We start from the raw sequence: 13,283 nt of genomic DNA on the forward strand, positions 1-13,283 counted from the left end.
TTATTGTCCATTTCCAACATTTAAAGAGATGTAAGGGAGGCTATGATTATATACTTGATGGACCACTTTACCTGGTTTGCACAGGCTTATGCTTGCACTAACAAAGCCATCAAAACTGGCTTCCAAGATGACTCACAAGAGTGGGGACAGAGGGAAGGAGAGTTATAACAGGAAGGTTCATGGCACAAAGTTTTATGCAGGATGCCTTTTGGATTTCTTTTCCAAAATCTCACAGAGAATGGTGCTCAAATTCAGATCTTTCTGGGAGGAAAAATTTTACAAAGGTAGAATACCCAGCCAGAAAATGGTGAACACAAGTGCTTGATTGGAATCTGCTACTACTGTGTGGCTTTCTGCCTGTGGAAGAGCAAGTGACACTAAGAAAAGAAGAAGAAAAAAAAAACAGGAAAAGAAAAGGTCATATTTTAGCATAACCAGTAACGGAACTGAACATACCTGTTCTGAGAATAAGTATGAATAGGAATACATCCAGCCACGGAATGTAATGACAGCCCCAGAACAGAATGACTGTGATAGAGAACAGCTCCAGATGACATAAGAGAAGGAAACAAGGAGCATCATGAAAGGAAAGAAGAGGAACTACAGAAGGACACTGTACAAAAAGCAGGTTGAAGAGGATATATAGCTGAAACTCACCTTGGACTATGAAGAAAGAAATAATACAGAGGATGAAGAGCTTTCCAGTGATGACTTTTAAGTATGATATTCCCGGGAAGTCAACAGTAACTTACAGTTAATGTGTAGAACTTCAATTCTTAGCATGTATTTATAGTTTTTAGTTAACATTACTGCTTGTTAGACATTGAAGGGTCATTGAATGTTCATGTATTTGTATTCCAGTAGGGGAAATAATAGACACAATTAAGTTGCTGAATGAACATTCCTGTTCACTGATGCAATTCAGTTTCTGTTGGTGAACTGTTGGACACAAACTCAAGATGACACTGCAGGAGGAAGGATGATTTATCATGAACTGGCATAATGCGATTGTATGTTGTTATTTGTAAAGTAAAAAAAAAAAAAAATCCAGGGTAGGTGTACTCTCCATAGATGTTTTCTTGAGAAGGATGAATATTCAGGGATAAATAACATATAAATAATGTATAATGCATGATTATACCTGCTACAAACATGTTGTGTTGAATGGGGTTAAACACAACGGGCCTCATTTATCAATCTAACATAGAAATGAGCAAAGATCCGAGCGAACAAATCAACTTATGACAGATTAAGTGTGAGACATGAAACATTCGTATGCTGCCAATCTCATCGTAGGAATGATCGTACATTGATAAATGTGGTGGCTGAAAACAATCATCATTTGAATATCATGCCCCTAAAAATTCATGGTTTAGAAGCCTTTACCCTAGAGTTTATGACATGGAGAAATGTAAACTGGCCAAAAGGGGGAAGTAATATCATGAAAGAGAAATTGATCTTACTCCAGAAACACCTGTTAACCCTGATATTGCAAACAATTACAATAATTTATATGTATATTAAATACTGATAAATATAACAACATATTTACAAACATTCTAAACACTATATAGCTTATTTAGTTCCCCTCACTCCACAACAAATCCTTTAAATTGAACAATATTCAAAATTCAGAACAGAACAATAATGAAAAATAAGTAGCTAAAAAATTAGTTATGAAACTATAAAATAAAACACAAATTAAGCTATAGTGGAATTCATTATAAACAGCAAACAAGCATCAAGCTAAAATGAAATAATTTAAAGCGAATCTGAAATGGCATTGGGCTCACAAACCTTTGTATTCAACAAGAATCCAGATGTTTAAATTTTTGCCAAATAACATTTGGCTGCTGAACTATTATTCATTATGTAGGCTTTACTTCAATCGAGTTCCAATATCTGCGTAAAACATCATCCAGCAAAAATGTCTGTCTGGGTGTTGCATGCTGATTTTACAGTGGACCTTTTTAAATTGAGCTGTGTAACTTCTATGCTTGGTTGACTGCATTTTAGTTTGATGATGAATATCTGAAATGTCAAGTTTGCAATGCAAGAACTGATATGTTGTGTGTGCTCGTGTGCTGCGAGATCAGTTGGATTTAATAAAATAAAGATGTAAAGAAAACAAATAAAATGCAAGAGTGTCACAAAAACGTCCCAGGTTACGTATGTAACCATGGTTCCCCGAGGGAACGAGACGCTGCGTCAGAAAACGCTAGGGGAACGCCTTCAGCGATACCAAGCTCTGAATCATATGTGTAATCAATCGAATCGATGGGTGAGACGTCAGAGGCGGGTGACGTCATGACCAGGAAGCTTTAAAAGCACGTGAGGTGAAGCCGGCGCTAGCTTCTTAGGAGTGAAGCAAGCTCTAGCAGGGATGCCGGAAGTATGGCCTTGCGACGCAGCGTCTCGTTCCCTCGGGGAACCATGGTTACATACGTAACCTGGGACGTTCCCCTTCGGGAACTCGAGCTGCGTCGGAAAACGCTAGGGGAACGAGATGTCCACGCCGCCAGACTTGCAAATCCCTGCCTAGTGTGGAAGAGCACAGCTATGGCAAGAGAACAGAGGGGTCTGGAGTGGCTCGCAAATCTAGGTCATACAACCTGATGAACGTGAGGGGCATAGACCATCCTGCAGCATTGCAGATGTCCTGCATAGGAACTCCTGCCAGAAAGGCCTTGGAGGCCCCCAATGGTGAGGGGAGATCAGAGGATTCATAGGCAACAGTAATGGCATTCACTATCCACCGGCTGAGGGTCTGCTTGGAAGCAGGATGCCCTCTCTTAGGGGGACCATAGCACACAAGCAGTTGGTCCGCCTTTCTCCACGGGGACTTTAGGAACATACCCCGCTTGAGAGTAGAGAAAAGCTTTGGCCAGACCGGGCGCAAAGTCGAGATAGGAAGGAGCCACAGAAAGGGCCTGCAGATCCCTAACTCTCTTTAGAGAAGATATAGCTAAGAGAAAAACAGTCTTTAACATAAGAAGACGATCTGATATCTCCTCGATAGGCTCAAAAGGAGGCCTACAGAGAGCTTCTAACACCACAGCGAGGTCCCAAGGAGGGACACGAGATCGTACCTGAGGCCTCAGCCTCATCACACCGCGGAGGAAACGTGTAACCAGGGGGTCCTTGCCCACTGAGTGACCATCAAGAGGGGCGTGGTAGGCCGCTATAGCCGCCACGTAGACCTTCAGGGTGGAGTGGGTTAACCCCGCGGAGAAACGGGCCTGCAAGAACTCCAGCACTGTACCAATCGGGCAGTTAACTGGGTCAAGTGTGTAACTTTGGACAGACAACAATAAATAAGACTCACAGAACATAGATCGTGACCGACAAACACAGAGAGCTTTGCTGAATGACTGAAAGCTAGCGCCGGCTGCACCTCACGTGCTTTTAAAGCTTCCTGGTCATGACGTCACCCGCCTCTGACGTCTCGCCCATCAATTCGACTGATTACACATATGATTCAGAGCTTGGTATCGCTGTAGGCGTTCCCCTAGCGTTTTCCGACGCAGCTCGAGTTCCCGAAGGGGAACGAGCATATAGCCCATACTTGTCGCACAGTTTTTTTTTTCTTTTGTTAATTTGATAATAATTTAAGAGAAATGTATTTTGTGAAGTCCTATTTATTTAATTTATTTTTATATACTTAATTTCAGTTTTTCTCCATTCACAGAAGTGCTGCAGGTGCATGATGCAACGATGTTTGAATCCTCATGGTCGGTTGTTTATGCTGCTATTTGCCCATATAAAGCTAAAGCCTTGGAAAAAAAAGACATTCTAATCTTTCTGGTTAATGATTGATCTGTCATGAAAATGCTGTCATTATGCAATTCTCCACCAGATTTTCTATGCTGCATGCAAGTTCAGGCTAACTCAAAAACTTGCGTACACAAGCTGAGACCTGACGTGAGATTTGATCATAGCCACTGCTCACGTTCATATTGATCAATTCTGTAGGTGCGTTCCGATTGACAGGGTCCCTACGCAGTGTTCACTGCTCCCTACTCCCTAAGCATGGGATATCTGTTGAAGTGGATTTCGCTGACAATTATCGCTCATTTGGCACACCCTGGAACGTCATCAAAGAAAGGCAATGACGTGGTCACGCAGATTATGATATAACACAATACATATTGTATTTTATTTTACTTTCAAATTTAAATACATATAAAATACACACACAATTATGTATCTAATAAATATAGTCAAACGTATATGTTTAGACTGTTAACAGATTGTAGTGGTTTCATCTCGTGTGCTTTCTTTTCCATGCACAGCCTCATAGTAATTCTCCTGAGGTAAATAATGTAAAATAAAAAATGACAGAACCTCAGCTGTTTCTCGCCGGTTTTACTTAGTTTCACCTATTCATTAAATACAATATGCAAATGTAACATTAATCGCCATAACCATTCTTAAATACTCTAATTAATTTGAATAATAATAACAACATTTATTGCAACCCCTCCATTGCAGAGCTTTTTAAAAACTCTTTCAATGGCTCTGCTCCATCGTTAGTTCTGACTGGTGACGCGGTGTGCAATGACAGTTGGGTGATTTTTCCCTCTTCACTTCCTGTGAAGTGATGTATCGATGTTCCCTTATTCCCTATGCAGTTCGCAGTGCCCTTCGAACTGGACATGTTCGCTTCCTTCGGATTGAATCTCACTTAAGATGGTGGAATACCCTTTGAAGTCCACATCGCAGTCCACTTACGGTGGAATGGAACGCACCTCATGTTTTGCGTAAAAATTACCCTATGCCCAGATTTCTGTCGTACGTTTGTTTCGTAAATGAGGCCCAATGTGACAAAGCTGATATGGATCTGTAGGCAGTACTCAGAAATTGACTCCTGGAAACTGTGTTTGTCATTCATTAGAAATGTCAAGGACATGGTGTGCTGAGATATATGTATAGTAATGTTATTTTATTTACAGTGGTTCATTTTAATTAAAGGTCATGGTGAATAGATATATAGCATTAACAGGTGTAGGTTGGCCAGCTAGAGAAAAAGTGTCAGGGTCCTAAACAATATGTCCCAAGATGTCCCATTTCTGTCAGGACCACTATCGTCAAAGATGATTGACAATTAGTGTACAGTTTGAATTGGCGTTGAAGTTCAATAATGTTATGTACACATTTTAGAATTAGTCTGATTCAAAGGAGAATCAGAAGGCTGAATCCTGACTGACAGGGGAGGAGTTGGGGATGGAGGAGGGTAATTAGCTATTGAGCAATGCGAAAACTGCTGATTATACTGAGGGGCCTTATATATGAATACTTAGATAGGTGTCGTATTCCCACAGGTTGATGGGGACCAGCTGAGAGTCAGCTGATGCGAGCTTGACTAACGTGACCTGCCAAAACTAACGCTACGCTAGATGTTTGAGCTTAGTTTTGCCGTTTTTATTTTGTTTAATGAATGCGAATGCAATCTCGAAGAAGAATGCTAGAGGAACTGTCCCTGGAGTGAGGCAAGAAGTCATTTATGCATACTCTTGCATCGTGATTGACAGGATTAGATGAACATTTTCCACCCAAACATTTGTTTCAGTAATCCTTATCCTTTTAATGAAGCACATTTCTCAAAACCCCAAATAAATCTATGCCAAAGCAAATAAGATCAAATCAGATATGCAATGCAAATGTGTGGTACATGTCATATAGACTATGGTAATAGGCAGCTTTATTGGCAAGGGAGCTTGGGAGATTCATATTTCTCTGATCTGGCACAAAGTCTGTTCATATAAAAAAGCACCACACATTCAAAGTGAATGTGACAGCACAGTCAATATGGCGGCACAGGGATTATGGGAGTCTGTTGTGTTTAATGATGGATTTAGCTTGGATGAAGTAGATTCTGCAGCTGGGCTAAAAAGCGTATATGCAGCACTCAATCACACCTATTTTCTGATGTTTTACACCCACTTCCTTGGTTCTGTCTTTTTCTATACATATGGATGATATGGTGTTCACTAGTGCCACTGATTCTTTTTTTTTTTGTCTTTTTGGAGGCATGTATAACTGTAATAGTGAAAAAAAAAATGCTGGGGAAAATGAAGAAACAGAGTTTAAATATGTATCTGTATCTCTTCCCCCATTTCTGCTTTTTCCTCTTGGCAATTTTTTGCATCTCTTTTTCTCTCTGTCTCTTTGCTTGCTCTCTACTAATCCTGCCCCCCTCCCCCCCACCCTCTATGCAGTGAGAGGGTACGTTTGTTAGTGAAGCGTGGCGACTCTGCAGTGGTGCGGTGCACCTGCAGTTGGATGAGCACTTGACACCAGAGAGCGCATTACACAGAGCTCACACATGCATTTACACAGGCACACATATAGAGGTAAAAGAAAACACACACAAATGCTTTCCACAGAAACCCAGTTGCACACGGCACGTTGTTTATCTCCCCTTGTGCGTACAGCCTCGTGTGAGACTGCGTGCGTGCATCTGTGTGCATGTATGCATGTGAGGCAGCTTGATGACATGCACTCATTATCTGCTTTGAATTCAGAGACTGAAATTCACTTTATTTCTGGCTTCCTCACTCACTCTCCCTCTTGTGTCCTTTCTCTCTTTTCCCCTTTCTTTCTATATCTTAGCCTGCATTCTATCCTATTTACATCTTTTTTAAGATTGTGATGCTTTGTTTATCCTTTTAATTACTGAAATGTTTTCTCCTTCAAAGCGTATTCCTCTCTCACACACATTCAGTTTCTTCTCCAACCTTTTTCTCCTTTTCTACCTCCTCCTCATCAAAAGCAACTTGCCTCTCTGCTATTTCTAGTTTTTCCCACTGCATGTTCCTCTCTCTCCCTCCTTCTCTCTGCTTTTTTCTCTCACACCCTCCCTCTTTCCTCCTCATCCTCCTTCGACAGACAGAATGCTGCAGCATCCACTGAGTAAGGTAACGTGTCTGCAAGCAAGAGTAGGTTAATTCTTGCTACTTGCTCTGTAGCTAAAGGGATCTTTCCTCCCGTCAGCTCTCTGCTATTGGATTTACCTGGAGAATAAGCACAGAATAGAAAGGGTGATTTTAAGGAAGCAAAAGTGTGATAGAAAAGGCAACCATGGCCAGGCTGAACTGGTGTCTGGCAGCAGTGATTAGCTGGGGGAAGTTCCTCTTCTCTTGTTTCTTTCCATTGAGAGCAGCTAGGAGAGATAAGGTAAGGCTGCATTTGTTTTTGACCTACTCTGCACTGACTCGTTCAAATACATACACACAAACTGGGTTCACCTTTCACAGCTGATTGTAAGTGGTACCAGACAACAGTCTGGTCATTCAGACATGCCCTATTTTTTCAGTCTTCCTTTACCTGTGGTGGGTTTTGAGCCTCTCAGTCCCTGATAAAAACTCTCTAAGCAAAGTCTACTTTGTGAAGTCTTGTTCTGTTTCTATGGGTGTCCAGAATGTTGTGTTCAAGAAACTGTCCTACTGTACACTGTGTATAGTCACTTTAATTTAACTTGTTTGAAAGATAGTGTTACCAGTGACAAGTGTTGAATCACATATACAATTTTGCTTGTATGATAACAACACCTCACATGTTCGATGTCTCCACTTCCTCACTTTTTTATGTTATTGCCAACATTTTAGACATAAAAAGGACACTGCCGCAAGGTGTCCCATAGGTTTATGCTGAGTTAATGGCTGCCATTTTTAAGAAAATAATAATTATGTGGGTACATTGTGAATCCTTTGCACCAGATTGTTTTGTTTTGTTAGTGCAGTAGAGCTTTATGAGGTGTTTTTGCTGAACCAAATCGAGAACATGTTAGGAGAGTGCTTGCTGGTGCCTGCTTGCTTTGTAGCATGAGAATCCCAGTCTGAAGGTAATGAGAGTGGTCAGATTAGGGTTCAAGTTTTCATTATTTTGCTCATTTTTTGCTCGTTTTCATTATCATGCCTCAGTGGTTTTGTCAGTGCTGATGTGCCTGCAGAAAAAAAAACCGTTGCCGCAGAACTACTGTTTTTTCTTGTACCATTCACCCCACCCCCAAATTTCAATCTGTCCCAGCACACATTCTCATCCTTCAGATCCTGCCAAGACCATAACCCAGCACTATTCATCCAACTTCCCCATCAGCTATCACAGCAACACATCACCATATCTTGCTCTTTGTAGACACTTTCCCTTCATTCCTTACTGAAACCCCCTTCTTCAGCAACAATGCTGTGCTGACCAATACTTAGATTTTAGTCATCAAACCACTGGCAATATCCTAACCATATTACCAGTTATTACTATGATACCTCCCTTACCCAACCAAAACTGAAGAAAAGCATTACATTACATTACAAAAAGCAGTAACAACTCAAATCTCCACAGTTCTTGAAAGATATGCAAAGTGCATGATATGGATTAATAAAAAAGGCACCCCATAAACATTTTAAATTATGTGCTATCATAATTTCACAAATGACACTTGGAATGAAAATATATAAAGAAGGGTTCAGACCACTGACAATCTGTGCATGCCAGATCATCCAACCAATTTTGCCCTAAGAGCAAAGGATCCATAGGCATGTGAAAGGTGAAAGTGCACCTTTCAACCATTAGAAAGAGACGGCAAGGTCAGCAAGGAAGAAACTTGTTCTCAAAAAAATAAAAATAAATAAAAAACAATTTACACTGGCAAATGAGTTGTTTGGTGACATGATTGGTGAAGAGAACCTTATGTAATCTTTGAAGCATGGTTGTGCTTCAGGGCCCAGGGAATTTTCCATCATACTACATTATTCTAAATGTCAAAACCTCAATCAAAGTGCTGCCATAGGTCATGCTTAACCCCACTAATACAACAGTTCATAATTCTGGACAAATGGGCATTTTTGCATCATCGCAGAATAACTTACTGGAAAAAAAAAATATATATATATATATATATATTGCAGTGTAAAGTGATAAGAGGCTGCTTAGATGATTTTGAAACTATAGCGAAAAAACTGTAAAACTGGTACATATTATGCAATACATAGTAGAATACGTGAAACACACCTGTGAACAAGACAATTTATGTATAAACTTGCTCTTTGAAGACAAAATCTAAATAGTCATAGAAAAACACTTATTGTTCAGAATAGGTTTTTAGTTATATGTGCTGATATTAGAAAATTGATAATATAAATAATTTTAATAACTCCATCTTAAAAAAATAGGGAAAAATGTGCATGTTATCACTTGAGATAATTACATTACAGTCAATGCATTTACCTAATCAGACAAGATTACCCTTTCATTTGTGCGTCAGATGTAAAGACTAGTAAGAAAAGGTAAAGAACCATGGGAGCATCAGCATCTGAATCTGTTCAATACATACACACAGTAAGTGTTACACTTTTCATGTTTTTGTAGCTGTACTTTTTATTTGGTAAAAACATATTTGATTTTCAGAGACAGAGTGGCTTTATTGTCATTTCAGAAATATGCAGCTTGTACATGGTGAAATGAAACAAAGTTCCTCCAAGATCATGATGCTACAGTACATAAAATCAACAAAGGACTATGAGACTGAACTAGACTGTACTGACTAAATTAGATTAAATAAACTAAATGAATTAAAAATAACTAAAATAAAAACTACAACTGATAATTAAAGTAAGTAAGATTTAAATAAGAAAAGATTAGATAAGATTACACAGATACTTTGCAAACAGCATGGTACAGTACAATACCACAGAACAAAGTAAAGTGTAAAAGAACATTGGAAAGTGGCACTAAGGTTGAATGTGAACAGACACACTTAGCAACAGAACAAAAGCAGCAGTTTGTTTACTATGTTGTGGCTGCAATTTTCAGAAGAAATGTGCAAAACTCGCAAGTGGAGAGGGGATAGTGATCAGTGAGTGTGAGGGCATTAAATTTGCAAAAATGCAAATGTAAAACGTGGCAAATTAATGTTGATGGAGCAAACTAATGCACGTGTGAATATGTGCATAATATAGACAAAATATTAATAATGTATTTGTATCACACACGGCAAAAGTGTGAATGTTTGCATATTTTATGCAAACAATGTGCTAAATAACCAAGCCAGTCAATTTGGTCATTTACACTTTAAAATACATTTTAGCTTTTCAATTGTAAGTGTTTTTACTATGATAAGGCCCACCAACACTTCATAGCCCATTTAGTAAATCTTCTCAAGTCTCAAGTCTGCTTTATTGTCAATTCTTCCACATGTACAGCACATACAGAGTTAAATCTTACTGAAAATGGATGGTTTAGCAGTTTATATTGTAAAATCTATGTATAGGTTTTGTTTTGTGCAAATCAAATAACAAATGGATGTAAATAGTCCTTTTCCTGACATAAATGTTCAATTCAAATTCAAATTCCTGACACCTTTAAAAGATTGTCCAGGTCTGGAGTCATCAAGCATGGCATCAGCATCGGCATCTTCATCTGACTTTATTTGGGTTAGGTTGATGTTTCTCTGCAGTTGTTGTACATTGTACAAACACTGAATACCCATTCATGCAATGCAATGGGCAAACAGTATACTATAGGCTATTATCCTGTCAAAATGCAAATTCGTCACGCCACAACCTCTTACCCTAATGAGATTGGGAGGCATTAGTAAGTTTGATTTCATTTATTACTTTATTTACAAAATAAATATTTAAAATGTATTAAAATAACTATATTGTATATATATTTTATATTTTATTTTAAGCTGAAAATATTATTACTTAAAATAAATAATAATAAAAATTTGTAAAATCTTTCAGTCGCTAGGGGGTGCCAGGCCCCTCTGGTCCTTTGTGTGTAGCTCCATGGAAGTGTGTTGTTTCCACTCAAAATGTTGTTTGTGTTGAATATAAGCATTTATGAAAGGGCCCTACTACATCCTAATGCAGACTCACGCTCCACTCTTCTAATTACACACATTAATTTATATTGAGCCAGGCTGGATATGACTCTGGTCTGACCTGAACTTCACCTCTCATTGCCTTTCTGCAAGATGAGCCCTTTAGCTAGAATGGGAATGCATGCCAAAGAACCACAGGCAGACAGGATTTGGCCAGTAGAGTAGAAATGTACACCTTGTGGGTGGTTAAAGATCTGTGTTGTTATACTGTGTTCAGATATTTGAAAGGTATCCATTAATATGACACTCTGAGCTCAACTACCATTAATTAAGGTCCCTTGAGCAATCCATGTTGTGTTTGCGGAACGATGTATGTTAAAAGCACACGTCCAGTTTTGTGTGAGTGAAGGAAATCCGCTTGGGAGTGGAGAGATTCGTCCTCGCGCACATGGATCGTGTAACATTATGCGCTCTTGACATTGTCATTAAGATCACACTATAGAAACCGCCTAAAATTAGAAATTTACTATAAACAAGCCTATTGCAAGACATCTGGTGGGGGGGGGCACCTGGGGTGGCCAGCCAAATTTCAGAGGGGGGCCAGTGCCACCCCTGGCCACCATGTAGACACGCCCCTGCTGGGAAGGAGGTGGTTTGGTTTAAAGTGGGAGAGGGAGTTAAAAAGGGAGGGGGACAGAGATGCCTGTTAATCTTTTGACCCTGAAAATAAACTGTCCGTCCATTAAGATCTCTTTGAAAGCTCCCACTGCACATGTCTCCCAGTGGCCTGTTGCACAAATCTGGTTGAACAAACTGAGTTTCAGAGTAGGTTTAGAGTTGACAAAACCAAACAAATCCAACCCGGCTTAGATTGAGTTCAGCGGGCTCACAACGCTTGCTATAAACATTCTCTCAGGGTTTGATCCAGATTTTTTTTTTAATTAACTGAATGTATTTAATTAATAATTTATATGTTCAACAAAGGGCTTAAAAGAAAATATTTAAGTCTAGTAATTTTCAAAGCTTTTTATATTCTAAAGCTTTTTATTTATATGTACAAATTTAATTTAAACTAAATATTTAATATTTATTAATGTTTAATGTAATTAAATGTTTAATATTAATTGTCAAATATACATTGCTTAGGTGTGATACAATAATGATATAATATAAATAATATATAGTTCGAAGTACCGCGAGGGCTATATACTAATGGACAGCTCTGCATGCTTTCCTATTGCAGTACTTTGATGTCAAACACTTATGGATCTGCAGCGCCCCTTTAAGTCAACACACATACAGATAATGCACCAGGGTTGTACAGTGCATTTAAAAACATTTAATAACGTTTTTGCTCTAAATTCATTTCATAACATCAGTCGAGTGTTTGACATAACTTCCTTTTGTGATCTGACGTGGTTTCATATCACAGAATGAGGCAAAATCATTTTATAATATTCTATACAGTGATAAAGGCTATGTCAATTAGCATTGCATTATAAATATACATTATGCATATAAAAAATACCCATGATGGCGTTTGTGTGCAGATTTTGTTGGTTCATATTTTGGAATTGAAATGAAAGAATGATAGAGAGATTAAAGTGAAATTGTAGTAGAAATGGAATCCAAACGGTATCTTCATGGAGCCGAAAAAAATAGGATGTTCTGACTGCTGTACATAATATTTATTGCTGTAGTATTAGTATTTGTTTTATAAATGCAATGATACCCACGATCACAGACAGACTTGTCATATGTTTAAATTGCTATGACAATTTTTACACTAGTGGGGCCTATTTTCGTAATCTTGCCTTGAGCCCCGCAACCCTACGGGCTGGCACTGCATACAATGACATGATTTCAGGATCGGCCAAAAAATCCTGAACACAAAAATGGTTAACAACTATTTAACTGTCTAACTCCACAAATCAGTACTACATAGTTCAGTCTTTGTAACGTGTTTTCAGCAATACATTTCTAACATTTATAATGTGAATTCTATGAATTGCCTTTACACTGACTTTAAATAATATACTTAAGTACAGTAATAAAAAATAAAACCTTTGTTTCTGTCCACCACTGGATCAAAGTGCAGGTTTAATTTAACTGACTCACTCACAGATCTGTTTCACGGTGAGCCAGTTCACAGTGCAGTAGAGGCACTGGCTTCTCGCACATGATTTTCTGCCTTTATCTAGGAAATCCTGCCTCATATTCATGTCATGCTATATGAAGAATACAATTATTTAAAGGGCATCTATTATGCAAAATCCACTTTTACATGGTGCCACTGAGGACACATGAGAATGTTCTGGTTCATTCTCATAGGTGTTTCTTCTGCCGGAGTCTCTCCTTCATCTGTCAGACTCTGGTACATACATGTACGGCTGAACACTGGTTCTCTCACTCTCAGTCATGTTGCTTCTACTGGCCGGTGTTTTTTTTTTTTTTTTTTTTT

The 13,283-nt window shown here is 38.7% G+C and overlaps 1 protein-coding gene across 1 annotated transcript in view; it reads left to right on the top strand.

Moving 5' to 3' along the window:
• Nucleotides 1-7,007: 7,007 nt before the first annotated feature.
• LOC107663075 (tensin-like) overlaps nucleotides 7,008-13,283 on the top strand; it is a 95,503-nt gene continuing 89,227 nt past the window's right edge. Inside the window, exon 1 of the mRNA XM_016453227.1 lies at nucleotides 7,008-7,176. Coding sequence (XP_016308713.1) covers nucleotides 7,081-7,176 — 96 coding nt within the window. The 5' untranslated portion in view covers nucleotides 7,008-7,080. The remainder of the gene's footprint in view (nucleotides 7,177-13,283) is intronic.

The sequence above is a fragment of the Sinocyclocheilus anshuiensis genome, unplaced genomic scaffold (assembly GCF_001515605.1).
Source record: "Sinocyclocheilus anshuiensis isolate Anshui unplaced genomic scaffold, SAMN03320099.WGS_v1.1 scaffold2233, whole genome shotgun sequence".
Lineage (NCBI taxonomy): Eukaryota > Metazoa > Chordata > Actinopteri > Cypriniformes > Cyprinidae > Sinocyclocheilus > Sinocyclocheilus anshuiensis.